Raw genomic sequence first — 19132 nt, 5'->3', positions numbered from 1 at the left:
CCATGGTAGCAAAAATACTTTAATTGCCTGCCCAGCTATTTTAAACATGACCCTAAGCATGGTAATTGCTTAATTCAGGAACCACACCCTTGTGGAACCGCCTGTGTTCAATATACATTGTATAGTGTCAACATTATTTTGGCAGATGCCTGTATGCCTGTTATTTTCAGGGGGCTAGTGTTGTCATTTAGTATGTTCTAGTGCCTCTTAGTGGATAAGAGAAGAAAATGCAAGTGTTATGCCCATATTAACAACAATAATTATTTATTTTTTTCACCATCGAGCAGTGGTTCTCAACATTTTTGGTTACTGGACACAGGTGTCAAACTCATTCCATGAAGGCCTTGTATCTGTTGGCTTTTGGTTTTTCCTTTTAAATTAATACCTGGAAATTAAGAGTGGAGTTCCTTACTAATTAGTGACCTTTATTCATCAAGTACAAGGGAAGAATGTACCTGCAGACAATCGGCCCTCTGTGGAATGCGTTTGACATGTGCTGTACACTCAACACATTTGGCTCTACCCAAAATATCCCATCAACTGATCCCAATGCCCATGTTATTATGAGTCTTCCCAAGTACCATCTGTGGGTATGCCAGTTACTAGTGGAGTTACCCCAGGGTTGAGACCCGCTGACCTAGATGTTCATCAAGTGAAGACGGATTAATCCTGAATTACAAAGGCAAGCGATGACTTGAGTTCAGACGGTACGCCCTCACTATTTTGAAAATGGGTTCTATATTTGTATTCATTGCTTTTTGGTGGATGGACCTACATCAATGGTGCATTCAGTATGACAACTGTGTTCAACGGTTTAATTCAACGGAACCGGTACTGTACTGATCTTTACTGGTTGTAAAGAACTGTGTGGTTATGGTGGCCCAGAGGGCGCTTGTGTATGAGTTTTGCGATATCTAATTGTCACACCCATATTGATATAGCCAAACGGGAGAAAACAGGCCTACCTCAAAGGCTGTTGAACTGTGTGCACTGTTCTTGGAAAGTGTTCAATAGGCTACAAACTAATGCAACGTAGAAAAAGTTGAACCAAACTGAACGCACCCCAGGTTTACATGTACATTTCTGACAGCTGCCCCATAAAGACAGATTCATATTTGACTTACAAGATTGACACCCGGCTTTGTTTTTTTTTGTATGTTACCTACTCTAAAGTGTGTATATGTTTTTAAATTGAACCAACAACTAGGCAAGTCAGATAAGAACAAATTCTTATTTACAATGACTACCAAACCCGGACGATGCTGGGCCAATTGTGTGCTGCCCTATGGGACTCCCAAAAACAGCCTGGATTCAAACCAGGGACTGTTTGGAGGCCTCTTGCACTGAGATCCAGTGCCTTTGACCACTACACCACTCGGGAGCATAACTCCCAGAATAAACTGTATTAAGAACAGAGTATTAAAGACAAAACTAGGATATTTCAGGCTAAAATAACACTGAGCTGAGGTACAGTAGGCCAACTGAAGAAAGGCTACTGATTCAATCGCGATCCTCTCTCTTGCTTCTACTTTTCCAGAGGGTGTGAGTGAAATACAAAGGGAGGAGCAGTTAGGAATGGTGACGTCAGATTGAAACGAGGGAGTGAATGTTCCGGGTCAGAAACAGGGGTGTAATCATTAGTCCAAACAGTTGCAGAAACGTTTTGCAACTAAAACAAGAGTTTCTATTGGACTAATTCAGGTAAGTCCCGCCCATGTCGTTTCGTTTGCTTCCGTTTAAGAAACATTTGGCAACAGAATCTGCCGAATGAGTACACCACTGGTCTGAGGGGAAAATAACTCTGGGACAACGAAATCAGTAGGCTACACGAAATAAGATCTAAACAGATATGTTTTCGGGAGCCGATTAGAAAAACTAACATTCCAGAGGCGACGTGAGTAAAGAATAAAAAACCAAGCCTACAAAAGTATTGAATGTGAGAGCGCTAGACACCGTTTTTATTCCATGGTGCCCATTGGTATTTATTTACGCCTGGGGGAGGTGGTTAAGATGTTTGCTTTGGAAATTCGTTCGACCAACTGCAAGAAAGTGTTTGGCAAGCAATCTAGTAGCTAGGTGTCTGTATTCAGTTGCGCCTTCCGTTTCTTTAATTGGACGTCTATTCGGGATATTTGTTAAGAACGGATTTTGCCATCACCCGGTGATGTTTCACTGTATACCTCTGTGGCGGTGCAACCGTCATGTTGAAGTGATCGATAAGCGGCACTGCTCTCTGTTGTACGTCCCGGATGAGATCTACCGCTACAGTCGGAGTTTGGAGGAACTTTTGCTGGACGCTAACCAACTCCGCGACCTGCCCAAGGTAAGCAGAATGTGTTTGCTAGCTGGCTTAACTAAAACTGTATTATGCACAGTTCACTGATGAGATGTAATGTTACGTGGTGTCATGTCAGGAAAAAAATAGTTGTACATTAAATGTAATCAATGACGAGTTATTTATGCCATGGAAAATAACAACCTACAGTTTGAACAGTTGACTTGGGTACATGATTTCATTTCATAGGGACATAATCATTATACAATGTTGCTATTCGTCTGGACCGGGCAGAGATCTTTAAAAAAAAATGTTATTAATTTAACCTTTATTTAATTCGGCAAGTCAGTTAAGAACAAATTCTTATTTACAATTACGGCCAAACCCGGACGACTCTGCGCCGCCCGATGGGACTCTATCACGGCAGGTTGTGATACAGCCTGGAATCGAACCCGGGTCTGTAATGACGCCTCTAGCACTGAGATGCAGTACCTTATTCCGCTGCGCCGCTCGGGATCCCTGAGCGGCAAGAAGGGATACAGCTTTTGTCAATTGAACATCAGAAGTATATATTTTTTGGGTTACGTTTGAGCTAACCATAACCTAATTATTCTAACCTACTGGGTGACATCCCAACCTGCTACGAAAAGTCAAATCTGACGTTAAAATGACAAGCTGGATCCCTTCTCGCCAAGACCCTGGACAGAGGACACCCGCATGCATGTCTTATTAATTTCCCATGTTGGGACTGTTTTGAAATGATGCGCGCCCTATTATTTGGCATACTGCAACACTGCTGCTGCTGCTCCAACAAGTTACAATTTCTACTGCCAATTTAATCTTTATTATGGGGAAGACTAGTTGGCTACGAACGTCTTTATTGAATAGCCTAGCTACATAACAAACTAAAAAAATCGATCAGCATGATTCACACTTGTCTGGCTGTGTAGAGACGATGGTACTGATATTTGAAAGATAAAGGGCTCGTTCCATTTAAAAATAAAAATCCAAACCTTTTTGGCCGCACCCCTTTTGATTTGATCGAAACCGCCCATACATATTTGCCCATCGTAAAAGTGGTCAGACAGTGACTTTGGACCTGGAATTCAGGTCACAGTGCCAGAACATTCAGGAGATAGAGGTGCTCAAAGTTGACCCATTTAGCATACACCACCATACCATGAGTCATCCATGACAAACAGGATTGTCAAACTTTAATAGTTTCTTGAAAGCAATGTATTCAGCAAACATGCATTTTCATCCCAGTCATCATTCTCTAAATTTGCATGTAATTTCTTTGTGCGAGTGTTGGCGGGGAAGAGGGTTACGCCCTTACATTGCATTCCATGCAGTAAGATGGACCACAACCATTGTTGGTGTTCCTTCACATGCAACTAATACCATCTAGGCTAGCTAAATGAACTCAAGATGAGTCCAACATAATAGATTATCCAGGTAACTGTTGTACTGTGCTCTGCTCATTGTGTGGTCTCATCAGATTTGCTGATGAAGGTGATGTAACACTTGCCTTAACACTAGACAGGCCTATAGTATGAGTGTGTTCACCATTGGATTGTCGTGACAATGGTACAGCATGAAGAATTTAGCCTGTCTGTTTAAAGTTAATGAGTTGAGGAAAAGGCTGGCTGGTATAGGCTCTTTGATTTCTTCATCTGTATCTTGAGAAGTTCTCGATTGGATAAATTGGCATCATCCAAGGCTGTATCATGTCCGGCTGTGATTGGGAGTCCCATAGAGCGGCGTACAATTGGTCAAGCATCGTCCGGGTTTGTGCGGGGAAGGCTGTCATTATAAATAAGAATTTGTTCTTAACTGACTTGCCTAGTTAATTAAATAAAATTCTGATTTAACATATCATATAGCTTTCTATATAGTCTACATAATAACGTGATACCTTTTTCTTCTTGAAAAGGAGTCGTTGCAGAGAAAATGCAGACTGGTCTTTTTATCAACTTGTGGAAACATGAAACGGGAGTTGGCCACGTTCCTGTTTCTTCCTCTTTTCCATCACTTTCTCATGAGTGTTGGCGAGGAACTCGTCTACAAAGAAATTAACCGTTTGGTGCACTACAATTGCCAGAAGATTTGTGTTAGTTTATTAGTGGTTAAATAAATCTCAGATTTTTGGGGGGATAGCAAATGGTCAGGTAGTGAATGATTGGACAAGAAGTAGCCTAGATTTTGAGGATGCGAATCAGGTGTTCCTTTCGTTGAGGAATCAAGCAAGGGATGTCTAACTGCATATACTTGCAGGCTAGCCTAACTTGTAGAACTAGCTGTGCCATTGTCAATAGAGATAGTGATCTCTCCAAGTCCTGTGAGTATATCTGTTGCCTATAGCCTAGGCCATCATTTCCCAAACTCGGCCCTGTCCTAGGCTATTTTACTTTTACAACTTCACTTAGCCTAAATAGTAGGAACTACAGAAAAAAGGGAGCTGTTCACCTAACCCCAGCACAAGCCTACCACATCTCATTTTGAGATGTTGATCATTCTGCATTAGGCTGGTCTAGATATCAGTAGTGGGATTTTGATTATAAAGAGATGCCACATTACATTTTCAGAAATGCTTATTTGAAGAGGTGAACATTTGACAAATTAATAGGTTATAGCTTTATTTCCCCACCCTCTCTACATTTATTTCCACACATTTGGCATAGGGTGGCCTAGGCTATTCAAAAGTCCCAATCACCCATGTGGAATTTAGTCTAACCTCAGTAGACTAAAGGGCATAGGAGCCTAGTATAAGAAGCCATCTAGTTTGTTGAGCGATAAGGTGCCGCATTCTGTGCTAGGTTAGTCATGTCTGACAGCCAGCAGGTCTGCTCTTCCTCACATTGAGCCATGAAAACAAGGAAGTTGTTAACAAAGGTGCAGTCAGTATCAGGGTGTTATGGCGCAACATGAGTCCTCCTTTGTTCTGTCAAGCTCTAGGCCTAGCATCACCTTTGAAGTTTGCCATTGTCTTTGTTAAGTATTTACAGATGTGCTAACTTCGCTTAATATACCAAAGCCAGTCCTAATCAAAACTGTTCTTCTTGTCCAATTTTTAGCGTTTACGATGTAGGCTAGCCTAGGTGTTGTCAACTTAGCAACACAGGCGGCAGGGTAGCCTAGTGGTTAGAGCGTTGGACTAGTAACCGGAAGGTTGTGAGTTCAAACCCCCGAGCTGACAAGGTACAAATCTGTCGTTCTGCCCCTGAACAGGCAGTTAACCCACTGTTCCCAGGCCGTCATTGAAAATAAGAATTTGTTCTTAACTGACTTGCCTGGTTAAATAAAGGTAAAATAAAAAAAATAAAAATAAAAACAGGCATCAAATTAGTAGTCTTAAGGCATCCGCATGCTTCCCAGCTGAAACAGTTCGAAAGAGTTAATTCATATGTGACTTGTTTCAGGAAACTTGGTGTATGTTGCGCATGACTACTTTACAGGAGAACAGTGGTGGGAAAAGTACTCAATTGTCACACTTGAGTAAAAGTAAAGATACCTTAATAGAAAATGACTTAAGTGAAAGTCACCCAGTAAAATACTACTTCAAAATGAATTTCATTTGTCACATATATAAGTATATATATAATATAAGTGTTCAGTAAAAAATTAATTAAAGCGCAGCAGTTAAATAAGTGGCGAGGCTATATATACAAGGGTACCGAGTCAATGTGCGGGGGACACAGGTTAGTCTAGATAATTTACGTAATATGTAAGTAGGTGAAGTTAAAGTGGATGGATGATAAACAAAGTAGCAGCAGCGTAAAAGGGGAGGGGCGGACAATACAAATAGTCTGGGTAGCCATTTGATTAGGTGTTCAGAAGTCTTATGGCTTGGGGGTAGAAGCTGTTTAGAAGCGTTTTGGACCTAGACTCCGGTACCGCTTGCCGATATCAGAGAGAATGGTCTATGACTAGTGTGGCTGGAGTCTTTGACCATTTTTAGGACCTTCCTCTGGCACCGCCTGGTATAGAGGTCCTGAATGGCAGGAAACTTGGCCCCAGTGATGTACTGGGCCGTACGCACTACCTTCTTTAGTGCCTTGCGATCGGAGGCCGAGCAGTTGCCATGCCAGGCACTGATGCAACCAGTCAGGATGCTCTCGATGGTGCAGCTGTAGAACTTTTTGAGGATCTGAGGACCCATACCAAATCTTTTCAGTCTCTTGAGGGGGAATAGGCTTTGGCATACCTTCCTCAATACTGTCTTGGTGTGTTTGGACCATGATAGATTGTTGGTGATGTGGACACCCAGCCCCATCGATAAAAATGGGGGTGTGCTCGGTCCTCCTTTTCCCCTAGTCCACAATCATCTCCTTTGTCTTGATCACATTGAGGGAGAGGTTGTTATCCTGGTACCACACGGTCAGTTCTCTGACCTCCTCCCTATAGGCTGTCTCATGAATGTTGGTGATCAAGCCTACCACTGGTGTCGTCAGCAAACTTAATGATGGTATTGGAGTTGTGCCTGGCCATGCTGTAATGAGTGAACAGGGAGTACAGGAGGGGACTGACCACGCTCCCCTGAAGGACCATGTGTTGAGGATCAGCGTGGCAGATGTTGTTACCTACCCTTACCACCTGGAGGCGGCCTGACAGGAAGTCCAGGATCCAGTTGCAGTGGGAGGAGTTTCGTCCCACATTTTTTTCCCGGATAGCCAGGGGCACACTCCAACACTCGGACATACTTTACAAAATAAGCATTTTGTGTTTCGTGAGTCCGCCAGATCAGATGCAGTAGGGATGACCGGGGATGTTCTCTTGATAAGTGAGTGAATTGGACCATTTTCCTGTCAACGTAATGATTGCTTTTTGGTGTCAGGGGAAATGGAGTAAAAAGTAAATTTTCTTTAGGAATGTTGTGAAGTAAAAGTGAAATTAGCAAAAATATAAATAAAGGACAGACACTCAAACTATTTAAGTTGTACTCTAAAGTATTACACCACTGCAGGAGAGCCATTTGAACGTAAACTCATTTTGATCAAATAAATAAGTTTTTTTTGGCAGAAATGCCTTCTGGAACATGTGAACTTTCATGTGCATTACTAACAAATGTTTATGCTATCTGTAAGTATGAATACAATTGTTAAATTATGAGCCTAGTTGGTTTAGCCATGGAAAAGTCAGGAACCTTCCTGCTAGCCATGATTGGCTGAGATAATGGATGGGTTGGACATGCCGAGAGATGAATTTGGATTTAGCAGACCAATCCGAACTGTAGTATTTGTAGGTAATCCTTTCTAACACAGCTTTTTTGTTGTTGAAAGTTATCAGTGTTGCTCTCCACTTTCTGGAGGCCCGTGCTTTGAAATCAGTGGAATTAGAGTATGATAGCTAAGGAGATTCTATGTTCTCGAAAAGAGAACACAGAAGGCTGGTGAAAATACCTGTCTCTGGATTACATCTTCAAACTAAGGGAAACCATGGCATCCATGACAGAGGGCATCCATGCATTTCAGTTATAATACATTTCTAATTTTGTCAGTTTTCATTTCAAGTTAAAGCCTACTGTTAGGTCGCTAGCTAAAGTTAACTGGCTGGCATGTTAGCTAACGTTACAAGTATGATCTGTATAGTAATATTATTTGTATCCCAGAGCCATTTTCATTGCAAGTTATAGCCTAATGCAAGGCTGTCCAACCTTCTTCCTGGACATCTACTGTCCTGTGGGTTTTCAATCCAACCCTAATTTAACCTGTTGCGTGTAGGGGGCAGTATTTTGATGTTTGGATGAAAAACGTACCCAAATTAAACTGCCTATTTCTCAGGCCCAGAATCTAGAATATGCATATATAATTGTCAGATTAGGATAGAAAACACTCTAAAGTTTCCAAAACTGTCAAAATATTGTCTGTGAGTATAACATAACTGATATTGCAGGCGAAAACCTGAGGAAAATCCAACCAGGAAGTGCCTAAGAGAAACGAATCTCCCTGTTCCATTGCATGCCTTCCCTCCACTTTTAAAGGGATATCAACCAGATTCATTTCCCTATGGCTTCCACATGGCGTGAACCATCTTTAGACTAGACATAGTTTCAGCCTTTTTTATTCTGAAAAATGAGCGAGAATGATCACATCGCATCAGTCGATGGCTGGGTGCCAGCAGAGTTTTGCATGCGCAACAGCTTGGAGCAGACATATTCTCTCTCCCCTATTGAAAAAGCTACGGTCCGGTTGAAATATTATTTATTGTAAAAACAAACTGAGGATTGATTATAGAAATCGTTTGACATGTTTCTACGTACTTTACGGATACTATTTGGAATTTTCGTCTGCCCCGTCGTGACTGCTCGAGCCTGTGGATTTCTGAACAAAACGCGCCAACCAAATGGAGGTATTTTGGATATAAAATCATTATGGAACAAAAGGAACATTTACTGGGAGTCTCGTGAGTGCAAACATCCGAAGATCACCAAAGGTAAGCGATTCATTTTATTGCTTTTCTGACTTTCGTGACCAATCTACTTGGCTGCTAGCTTTTTGTAAAGTTTTGTCTGCTGAGAGAGATGTCCTAACATAAACGCTTGGATAGCTTTTGCTGTAAAGCTTTTTTGAAATCTGACACGCCAGGTGGATTAACAAGCTAAGCTGTGTTTTGCTATATTTGGCGCTCTGCAGTTCAGCGGATGTTGACATATGATCCCGCTAACGGGATGGGCGCGCCAAGAAGTTAAAACACCTGATTCTACTAGTTAGCTGCACAACAATACCTTAACTAGCTGAATCAGATATGCTAATTTAGGGTTGGACTGAACCTCCAGGACAGTAGATCTCCAGGAAGGGGTTGGTCAACCCTGGGTCTAATGTTAGCTAGCTAGCTAGCTAGCTAGCTAGCTAACATTGAACCTGGTTGGTTAGCTACCTGCAGATTCATGCAGGGTAGTAACATTGAGTTTATGGTTCATTATTTTGCTAGCTATGTCTTAACAAAAGACCACTATGCAAGTCACCAATAGAATGTTCATGATGTTACTGCAACAACTGTCGAAAGACGTAGCTTGTAAATTTGTTCTTGCCATCTACTCTGATTTAAAGAGCACTCTCGTCTGAATGTGCCAGAGAGCAGAATAACTGACGTATTTTTACGAACGCCCGTTGATTATGGCCAGTGTCAGTAAACGTTGGCAAAAAAACGTAATTAAATTGTTGCCAGCAGCACATTTCGTCACCAACGCTTTGGATAACATAAAAACAACCTAACCAGCTCTGCTAAGGTGAGTAAAATGGTCAGTGAGCTGTTCTCTCATGTGTCTGGAAGTAGCTAGTCAACGTTAGCTTGGGAGCCTGACTGCTGCTGTTAGGTCAGAACGCTTGGATCAACCCTACTCCTCAGCCAGAACATCCAATGTGTGCTCTGAGAGCTAAATGCTCTGAATTTACGAATGGACAAACTGACAACCCTCTGAGTTTATGAACGCCCACGGCACACTCTGGCCAGTAGGTTTACCAAAACATTCAAGGGCCATTTTCTCAAGTGCGGTTACAAGTATATCAACTTTCAAAGCCAAATTACTTTCCCATTGTTCCTAAACTGTAGTGCATGATATGCCATTTTCTAGCTCTGTGTCTCATTTTATTCAATGTAAAATACACCATGTCAAATTTTGCTACATGAGATCGAGCCGGTCGGTCACTTATGACTAGTTTTTAGTCTTCTGTCCACCCCCCCCCCCCCCAAAAAAAACAAGATTTTTTTTTTGCTCAGAACTTTGGGTGCCGATAGTTGGGAACCCTGATCTAGGTGATAATTTCCCCTTGAAAACTATGAAAGATGTTGTAGAAAGTAACCACGTCAAATGGCTTGGAATGTTTGACAAACCCCTTTACCCCTAGCCATTCTGGTTTGTTTAACCTCTTGGGGCCCCTCATTTATATAGGCTAGACAGAGTCGGTACCGGTAGTTTGTTAGGTTAAGTTAATGAATTTTGGCATCTGTTTGAACAAGTCGTCCTTGAGCATCTATGACTTTGAATGGTCTTAATCAGGCTTGTTCAGTTTAGTTTAGAGAACCTTTTGAGCTAGGCCACAGGGAATATGCCTAGGTTAAACTAGGCTAATTGTAGGCTAGTTTTTTTTTCAGTTTTCAAGCTAATACCTTTGGCTTTGGATAATGTCCTGTACAAGATGGACACTGAACTTAAATCTAAAGAACAGCTTAAATCATGAAATAGGCTATCTCAAACAGACCAAATTAACAGATCACTCTAACCCTGCTATGCTGTTCAATCTGAGGAGTTCAACTCTGTTGTCTACTAGATTTTTATTTTGTTGATATTTATCTATTTTTAAACAGGAACCTTTCCTTTTGTAAAGACACTGGTATAGAGACAAATTGAAAGTTTAGTTTGTGGGAGTCATTAGGATACACCTCAGTTGAATTTAGGATAACCCAAATATTGACTTGAGTGGGGAACGGTTTATTTCAGTTTTCATGGTGCCAATCAAATCATTCTAATTTTATTTGTTTTGTACATATATATTTTGCAGATGTTATCGGAGGTGCAGTGAAATGCTGGTTCCTAACCCCAACAGTGCAGTAATACCGAACAATACACAAATCCCCAAAATAAAGATATCAGGATGAGCAATATCCATCTGCAATATAAATATACGCACAACAAAAATATGAACTCCACATATAAAGTGTTGGTCCCATGTTTCATGTGCTGAAATAAAAAAAAATGCACAAAAGCTTATTTCTTTAATTTTATGCACAAATGTGTTTTCAGCCCTGTTCGTGAGCATTTCTCTTTTGCCAAAAATAATCCATCCACTTGACAGGTGTGGCATATCAAGAAGCAGATTGAACAGCATGATCATTCCACAGGTGCATCTTGTGCTGGGGACAATAAAAAGCCACTCTAAAGTGGGGAGTTTTATCACACAACACAATGCCACATCTCTAGTTTTGAGGGATGTCCAACTGGCCTCTCAACCATAGATCACAATTAACCACGCCAGCCATGGATCTATGCACCCGGTTTCTTCACCTGTGGGATTGTCTGAGGGGGGATGAGTGTTGAGTATAAAGTCCTTTCGTGGGGAAAAACTCATTCTGGTTGACTGTGCCTGGCTCCCAAGTGTGTGGGCCTGGCTCCCCAGTGGGTGGGCCTATGCCCGCCCATGGCTGCACCCCTGCCCAGTCATGTGAAATCCATAGATTTGGGCCTAAGGAATTTATTTAAATTGACCGATTTCCTTAAATGAACTGTAACTCAGTAAAATCTTTGTAATTGTAACATGTTGCGTTTTAATATTTTTGTTCATTGTTTGTGTTTTTTATGGACAATAATATGAATAGAAAAGCTGTGTACAGCAGTACTTCTAGCCTATAGGATGAGTTGGGGGCGTGCCGTGGGGGGTGAACGAAAGCCTAACCTGTCGTTCCTGTTTCTGACATTGTACTCTGGAACGGCGGATTCAACTTGTTGTTGGGACATTAGAACAGACCAAGGCCTAGTCTATATTTATAATGAACAGAATAGAGGCTTGTATGCTCCTCTCTCTGTCTGGTCATAAGGTTGTTGAAACCATGAGTTTCAGGTCATGACAAACATGAGATGAAACCTGTGTTACTTTAATCTAGTGCTGTCTTGTCCGGGTGTGTCTGTCTGTGTTTCCGTCCCATGAATACCTGTTTTCATTCCAGTTATGATTAGGCTAGGTTTGTTGTGGACATAGAATGCGGTATTGTGAACAGGAAAATGTAAATATCCGACAACCACAGCATTTCTTTTAACTTCTTTTTTTTTATCAGGGAACAGCACAAGCGCAGCCAATACGAAAGGCATGTAGGCCTATTGCTTGTTTAGTAAATTGACTCTCGTCTCCATTTTTTAGCTTGTTGGTGTATTAGCATGTTTAATTGGCTCTAGTCTCCATTTTAGCTTGTCATTGTCACCTCTAACTGATTCATTCTGAGTAGGCCTAGTCAGGTAGGTTGAAGTTAGTCCTATCTCACAACATTGCTACCGTTCAAACACTAGGTTATTTATCCTAAATAGCCTTTGGGCTAGGCTAAGTCTTTGTCCTTTCTGTAGGTTTACTTACCAGTAGAATATCTAGAATACATTTGCAGTTAATTGCAGGTAGAATATGTCAAAGGTGGAAGCCTAGATTGAGTGTGCTCTCAAATACTAATTGGGAGTCCAGTTCACTGTCATCACTGATTGCCTTGGGTTTGCAATCAAAGTAGACTACTTGTCCTTAAAATAGGCCTACTTCATCTGAGATCTTTTTTTTATACCAGTAGCCTATTATTCATAATTCAATTAAAGTGGAGGGCTATATATATAATTCCCTCACGACTTCTGTGAAAAGACAATGAAGATTGTGATCTCGCTTTCAGTTATTAGTGGAGACCTATAGTGAGACTTGTGCAGGACATTGTTCCGATTAGAAGCGTTTCCAACCATCTTTCATAGTGTTCTTGAAATTGTCTGTTTTTTGAAAAGCGTCTTTTTGGGGGTGTAATTTTTATATCTATGAAACGGAGATGTTTAAATTGCATGTTGACTTGGAGTGCCTGGCAGTGTCAGGATAAGACACCATCCAAGTAGGTCATCATCCAGAAGAATGGATGATTACATCAGAGAACTGGGTAGGAACTGAACAATATTTCCCAGGCCACTGACCACCACTCTTAGGCCTAATTGCTTTACTTTTTTGCTGGTTTTAAACTTATTTACTGAGTTGATTTGTGGACAAGTATGGTTAGCCTACAACCTGTTTTTAAGACTCACTCAACATTTTAATTTGGTTCAATCTGGAAAATGTTTTATTTTATCAACATACTACTGTTGCATCACATTTTCAGGATGGGACAAACTATTGATCACCATGTTGTATCGTGTTTGTTCACACTGAATGTTTCCTATGTCCATGTCAACTGTAGGCCTACTGCTAATCTGATGTGTGTTGTCTTTTTCAGCCATTTTTTCAGCTGGTAAAGCTACGAAAGCTGGGCCTGAGTGACAACGAGATCCAGAGGCTTCCTCCAGAGATAGCCAACTTCATGCAGCTGGTAGAACTTGATGTCTCTCGTAATGGTGAGAAGAGAACCACTGCTCTAAACTAGGGGTGTGACGTTTAAACTAAATTGGGATTGTTAAACATAAAAAATAATTTAAAAAAATAAACAAGTGTCTTACATTTTTTTTTATACAAAGTTAAAATCACAGTGCAGTTATCAAAATGACCACTAACAAACAGGTTAAATAAAAATAATTGAAAGTGCAATATGTATCTTTTTGGGCAACCCAACTAAATTCACATAGAAATATGAGTTATAAATCTGTTTATTCTCATTGAAAGCAAGTCTAAGAAGTAGTAGATGTTCTATGTGCACTACTTCTACGCTTCCAGTCTTAAGTTTTGTTTTTGTGTCTTTTGCTTTCGGTTTTGTACACCACATACAAAGAGCTGAAAATATAATATTTTGGGGTATTCCAAATATTTCAGTGGTTTAGATGGTACATTGATTGTTTTGTAACAAACTGAAATTCAGAGAACTGTTCGAATTTTAGCAACTAGGAAATGGCTGCTCGATTTCTGCATTATTGCACCTTTAAATAAACACCTAATGCAACAATGCTGTGACGTTAGTAGGAGGAGATATGCATCTTTCTAATTATTTGCCATGAAAATAAAGAGCTCCGCACGTCATCCTCGATAACAGTTGAAAAAATGGCAGCGAGTGAGACCGGAAAACGACAGTAGCAAAGTGCTGTATGGCAATACTTTGAGAAGTTAAATGAGAAGGTTGTGAAATGCAAACTTTGCAAGGTGGAATTGAGCTACAGTGGGAGTACAGGTGTAATGCTGAATGGGAGGCACCGTGAAACCCAACCCGTTGCGGGCAGCAGTGGGATAAGGGACGGAGTCAGAATTGCAGTGCTGATTGCAGTTGATATGCAGCCATTTGTCTATGGTAGAGGACTTCGGCTTCAATGTTTCCCTAATGGCATGTCTAGAACCAGATTACAAGATGTAATGCTGAAAAACCGTGACGGCCCAGATGGATAAATTATACAATGATTGCTCTGCGAATAGCCCTACAAAGCTCTTAAACACCATACGTGGCAGAACAGATTGTTGGACGTCTATGAACACGCTGTCATACATCGCTGCAACGAACCAAAAGGGTAGCGGTGTGGTTAAGGTTAGGTTTAAAACCACATTTTAAGAAGAGAAATTGAAGAAATGGTGGCGACCGTCTGGTAGCCAGCCAGGTCTGTGGTTGATTGAACTGCATTGCCACCTGGCGGTCACAAGCAGGACCATATCTGAATTGTGAATTCATGTAATTTGAAGATTTGTTTTTCCTATTGTTTAAACAATAAATAGTAGTTTAAACGTTACAAATGTTTTTTACATTTGTCACAACATCCCTACTATGAACACTGGGTTGGTGGGATTTTCAGCCCCACCAAACAGGCCTAAACTCTCATTGACTCAACCACTGGTGCTATGAATGAAGACATTTTAAACTGCCTGCTTATTTTGATAATGCTTCATTTATGACTAGGCTCTTTGTTCGAAAATGCAATAAATGCTGGACAAGCAATATAAGTAGCTCAAACCACCATTCAGTGCTATCAATTCCCTTCACTGTACAGACCCAACATATTTTCAGAGCCACATTGGTATGGTTTCTCCCATAACTTCTGGACTTAACATTTCTCAAAGAGAGCTGCCATTGCAGAGCTTCCCAGTAGGACAAAATCCAGAATGCTAATTATGTTGATTTATAGAAGTTCAAATGGCAGTTTCACATGCAGCTCTATGTTTGGCGCCACAACCATACTCATTTTGTGGTGATTCTAAATAGACCTTTCTCCTTTATGGATATTTATTAACGTTGTTTCTGGATCACTAGCTTTAAGTGGAATGCCTCGTCGGATGGACGTTCTGAACTATGTTGTAATTTTGACTGAGGCACGTCATAGTCAAAATTAGAAATCTTAGGCCTGGCTGACACAACCGGTCTTCATTTTATGCCAGTGTTTAGTGTGTTGTTTCCCAATCCCATTTACAGGGTGTTGATCAAGATGTTTCTAACATGAAGTTCTTTCCTCCCTCATAGACATCATAGAAATTCCTGAGACCATTTCTTACTGTAAAGCTCTCCAAGTAGCAGACTTTAGTGGAAACCCATTAACAAGGTAACTGAACTTTGAATTCATGTCTCCATAAATGTTTAGCGAATGGGAAGGATAACAAGACGGACAGTACAGCGGTGTAGTAGCACTATAGTAGGCTGTATGTAGGAACTGCATGACAACTTCAACAGAGTAAGAATCGTTTGAACACTAGTAGACTGTTGTAAATAAGAACTATACTGGAAGGAAAATGGACAAACTTTTTTTATGTAGGTACGGCTTCAGACAGCATTTATTTGTTGCTTTAACTAGCCTATCTGACGGCATTAAACTAAAATATTGTTCAATTAGCATGAACTAGTCATTTAAGTTAATTAATACAATTTTATGGGATATATCCCCTTCCCCCCCAGTTTTCCTGTCAGCTGTCTCATGCAGAGGAGGCTGTTGGGAAGCGCTATAGGAGGACAGGCTCATTGTAGTCCCCCTATAGCGCCTCCCACCAGCGTCCTCTGGTCTCATGGTGAGGTCTATGTTTAATTTGGACCCCCAATGGAGGCAAAGCCACAATGCCATATGGTTCAGTTTGGGACTGGCCATGCACTGGGCTGTGTGATTAGCTACACATTGGTAATGTACATATGGCCTAGATCAGGGGTATTCAACTATTACCCTACGAGATCCGGAGCCTGCTGGTTTTCTGTTCTACCTGATAATTAATTGCACCCACCTGGTGTCTAAATCAGTCCCTGATCAGAGGATAACAAAGGGGAAAAATGCAGTGGAACTGGCTTCGAGGTTCAGAGTTGAGTTTGAAGGGCCTAGATGTTCTTGTTAGAAAGCTTTACTCAGTTCCCGAGGAAGAGAATATATAGCTGGCACTCTGTGACTGACCTGCAGATGATACAACATGTTTAAGCGTTGTGATTTGGAATTAAATGTGACCAGGCATTACAACCCACAAATAAAACTTTCACTCTCCCACACTGACAGTAGCATTGTGTGTCGGAGATTGTCTCTGGGTCACCATTGTAAATATGAGTGGGCGGTAGGTAGCCTAATAGTTAAGAGCTTTTGTCCAGTAATTGAAAAGTTGCTGCTTTGAATCCCTGAGCCGAATAAGTGAAAAATGTGCCCTTGAGCAAGGCACTTAACCCTAATTGCTCCTGTAAGTCACTGTGGATAAATGACTAAAATGTAGAAAATATATATCTCTGGGCGACAACTTTTTAGATAGGCGTGAATCAGGTCATGAAGGCTTAACAATAATATATCAAATGCAAAGAAAAAGTTAGTTCCTGTTGATCAGACACTTTCCAGTCAGAGAGGAAAGTAGTTGGCCTATGTCAGCTTTATAGTATATTTTATGGATGTTTCCTTATTGCCTATTAATACAGTCAGATCCATAGATTTTCAAGAATCTGCATCCATTTATTATCATCTCGCAAGAATCTGATTTATTTTTGAATGCTTCTTGTTTTTCCAGATTGCCTGAGAGTTTTCCAGAGCTCCGGAATTTAACTTGCCTTTCCATCAATGACATTTCGTTGCAGATTCTTCCCGAAAACATTGGAAAGTAAGTACCTCATCCTTTTAGTCTTAAAAAAACCCCAACAACATTTAATTTAATACAGAATCATCTTTTTTATATTAATAATATTTATAATAATCTTTTGGTCATTTTTATGAGGATTCAGTGTATAATTTCACAAAGGGACAAGAATGGTGTTATTGGATTGATGGCAGATAAAACTCGCCCTGTAAATGTATCAGCAGATTCTGCTTCTTTCCTGTCCTTCTCTATCCCCAGCGGCCCCGTTAATTTCCTGTGTAATTTTCTCCAGCGTGCCATGTTCCTTGATGTTTCACTTGCAGACGAATGCCAGCCCTCTCTCTCTTCAGATAAAGGCTTAATATAGCATGGAGCAACTACTGTAAAACTAAACAAAGCTCTGTTTTGATTTGACATATTGCTGTAAATTAGGGATTACTGTATGTAGCATAGCCTTACATGATTAATACACAGATGGTATTTTGCAGAATGATTCAGTCTTGGTTTTCTGGCTCCGTGATTAGTAGGTCTAGATTATAGACTTTAAGTAATGTTACACTCATTGCGCTCAGCTCGATTAAGTCCTATTAAATCTGTTGTCATCTGCGTTACCATGGTGACCTAGTAAGCGCTCCGTGACAGTTAATGTTAAGACGGACCTACTCGTGAATAAATGGAGCGCATTAGCCCAGATATTGATTGTTCATCCATTCACTCACTCATCTAGCTGTGGAGGACTGAAATTATATCACCACATGAGGTTGTACTCAAAAGGTGTAGGCTTTATGGATTTATAGAAAAAACACTTTTCTACACCACTGTTGATCTCTCGGACAGAGGCTCACGCAACATACATGGTATCGTACTGTCTGTCAACAGATTGTAGGATGTGACAACTGAGAACCTTCGTTCAGATTTTTCATCACTGATCATTTAAACAAATCACAATTTCCAAGGTGTTCACATCTTTCGAATTTCCAAAGGGAATATTTGTCCCATTGACTAACTTCAGAGAGAGGGGGGTGAAGCTGACACTTCCTCTCCTCGTCTTTTCAACACATCTGAACTTAATCGAGCATCTGATGCAATTACACGATTTTAATACCATGTTTCTAAAATTACGATTATCAATGTGGCCAGCTAACCTCTCACCGAGACACCACTGGAGTAGCTACTTTTGGATAACCCACGCTGGAAATCATCCAGCATTGATATACCATATCAGTGTTGCATTTGAGCCATTGATCTATGCTCTTACTTTCCCAGTAGATTTGACAGATAGATTTCTCTATTGGCTTTCCACTGGAGCCGACTCCCATGCAGAGTGGTTTAGAGGGCTCAGGGATAACAGATCAGTTTTCAGAGCTATTTCGTCTACCTCCCGATGGCATAGGATTCTACCTCCGCCAAAGGCATGTGTACCATACAGATGTTAGATCTTAATTTGATCACATTGCTGGGAATTTTCCTGCATCGCATGTTGTCTAATTTTGACCAGATAATAGCCTAACCACTGATCAAGCAACATTATTGATTAACGTTTAACTGTTGCTGCAGGATTATTTTGCTGCGACGGTAGGGGTCAAATTAAGATCCTGCATCTATCAGACTTGTATAACTCAATGAGTCAGTGCCTGTCAGTATCTGCCCTCACAACTAGGGGAGTTAATGACTGAGAACTAGAACACGATTAAAAACAAGTTGGTGTGGCTCAACACCGCATGCAGCTCCCCGTCACAGGGGTGAATGGCACTGACACCTTATCAACTCAACATGGTATTAGTCAGCTGGCTGGCTCTGTGGCAAAACTTAATGTACGGGAATCTAGAAAGACCCAGTCGGGTTAGTCACCGCAGAGGGTTACCCTGTCATTCAGGAGAGATTCCGTATAGATTAAGACGAATTCTACTCTGTTTATCCTGTCGTTTGAGACTTCATGGCTCACATTTATTTGCTTTACTTCCATTATTAATGTTATTCAGAGACCAAAGAATGGACTGTCAACTGTCCTGTTTCGATTAAAAGCTCCCGAGCCAGTAGACCATTCAAATTGTATTACTTGTTAAAGGATTTGCTGCCCCCCTCCCCTCCCCTCCCCTCCCTCCGAAAACTACTTTAGGATTTTATTTCATTATACTGTCACTGGAAAAAAAAAAGTGTGAGCGAGACGGGGGTTGACCTGGGGGGGGCT

At 40.9% G+C, this 19132-nt stretch overlaps 1 protein-coding gene across 3 annotated transcripts in view; it reads left to right on the top strand.

The window, feature by feature from the left end:
* The first annotated feature begins 1741 nt into the window (after positions 1–1741).
* The window catches only part of lrrc1 (leucine rich repeat containing 1), a 40077-nt gene continuing 22686 nt past the window's right edge, over positions 1742–19132 (top strand). For 2 of the 3 annotated variants that reach the window (XM_021576489.2, XM_021576487.2), the window contains exons 1-4: positions 1742–2323; positions 13220–13337; positions 15374–15452; positions 16876–16965. In XM_021576489.2, the coding sequence (XP_021432164.2) occupies positions 2165–2323; positions 13220–13337; positions 15374–15452; positions 16876–16965 (446 nt within the window). In that variant the 5' untranslated portion in view covers positions 1742–2164. Of the gene's footprint in view, positions 2324–12853; positions 12890–13219; positions 13338–15373; positions 15453–16875; positions 16966–19132 lie in introns of those variants that run through there. The other variant, XM_036956240.1, reaches the window with a different exon arrangement.

This window comes from Oncorhynchus mykiss, chromosome 20, assembly GCF_013265735.2.
Source record: "Oncorhynchus mykiss isolate Arlee chromosome 20, USDA_OmykA_1.1, whole genome shotgun sequence".
NCBI classification, from domain to species: Eukaryota; Metazoa; Chordata; class Actinopteri; order Salmoniformes; family Salmonidae; genus Oncorhynchus; species Oncorhynchus mykiss.
Note: the sequence above shows the minus strand (reverse complement) of the source record. Positions and strands in the feature narration are given on the sequence as shown.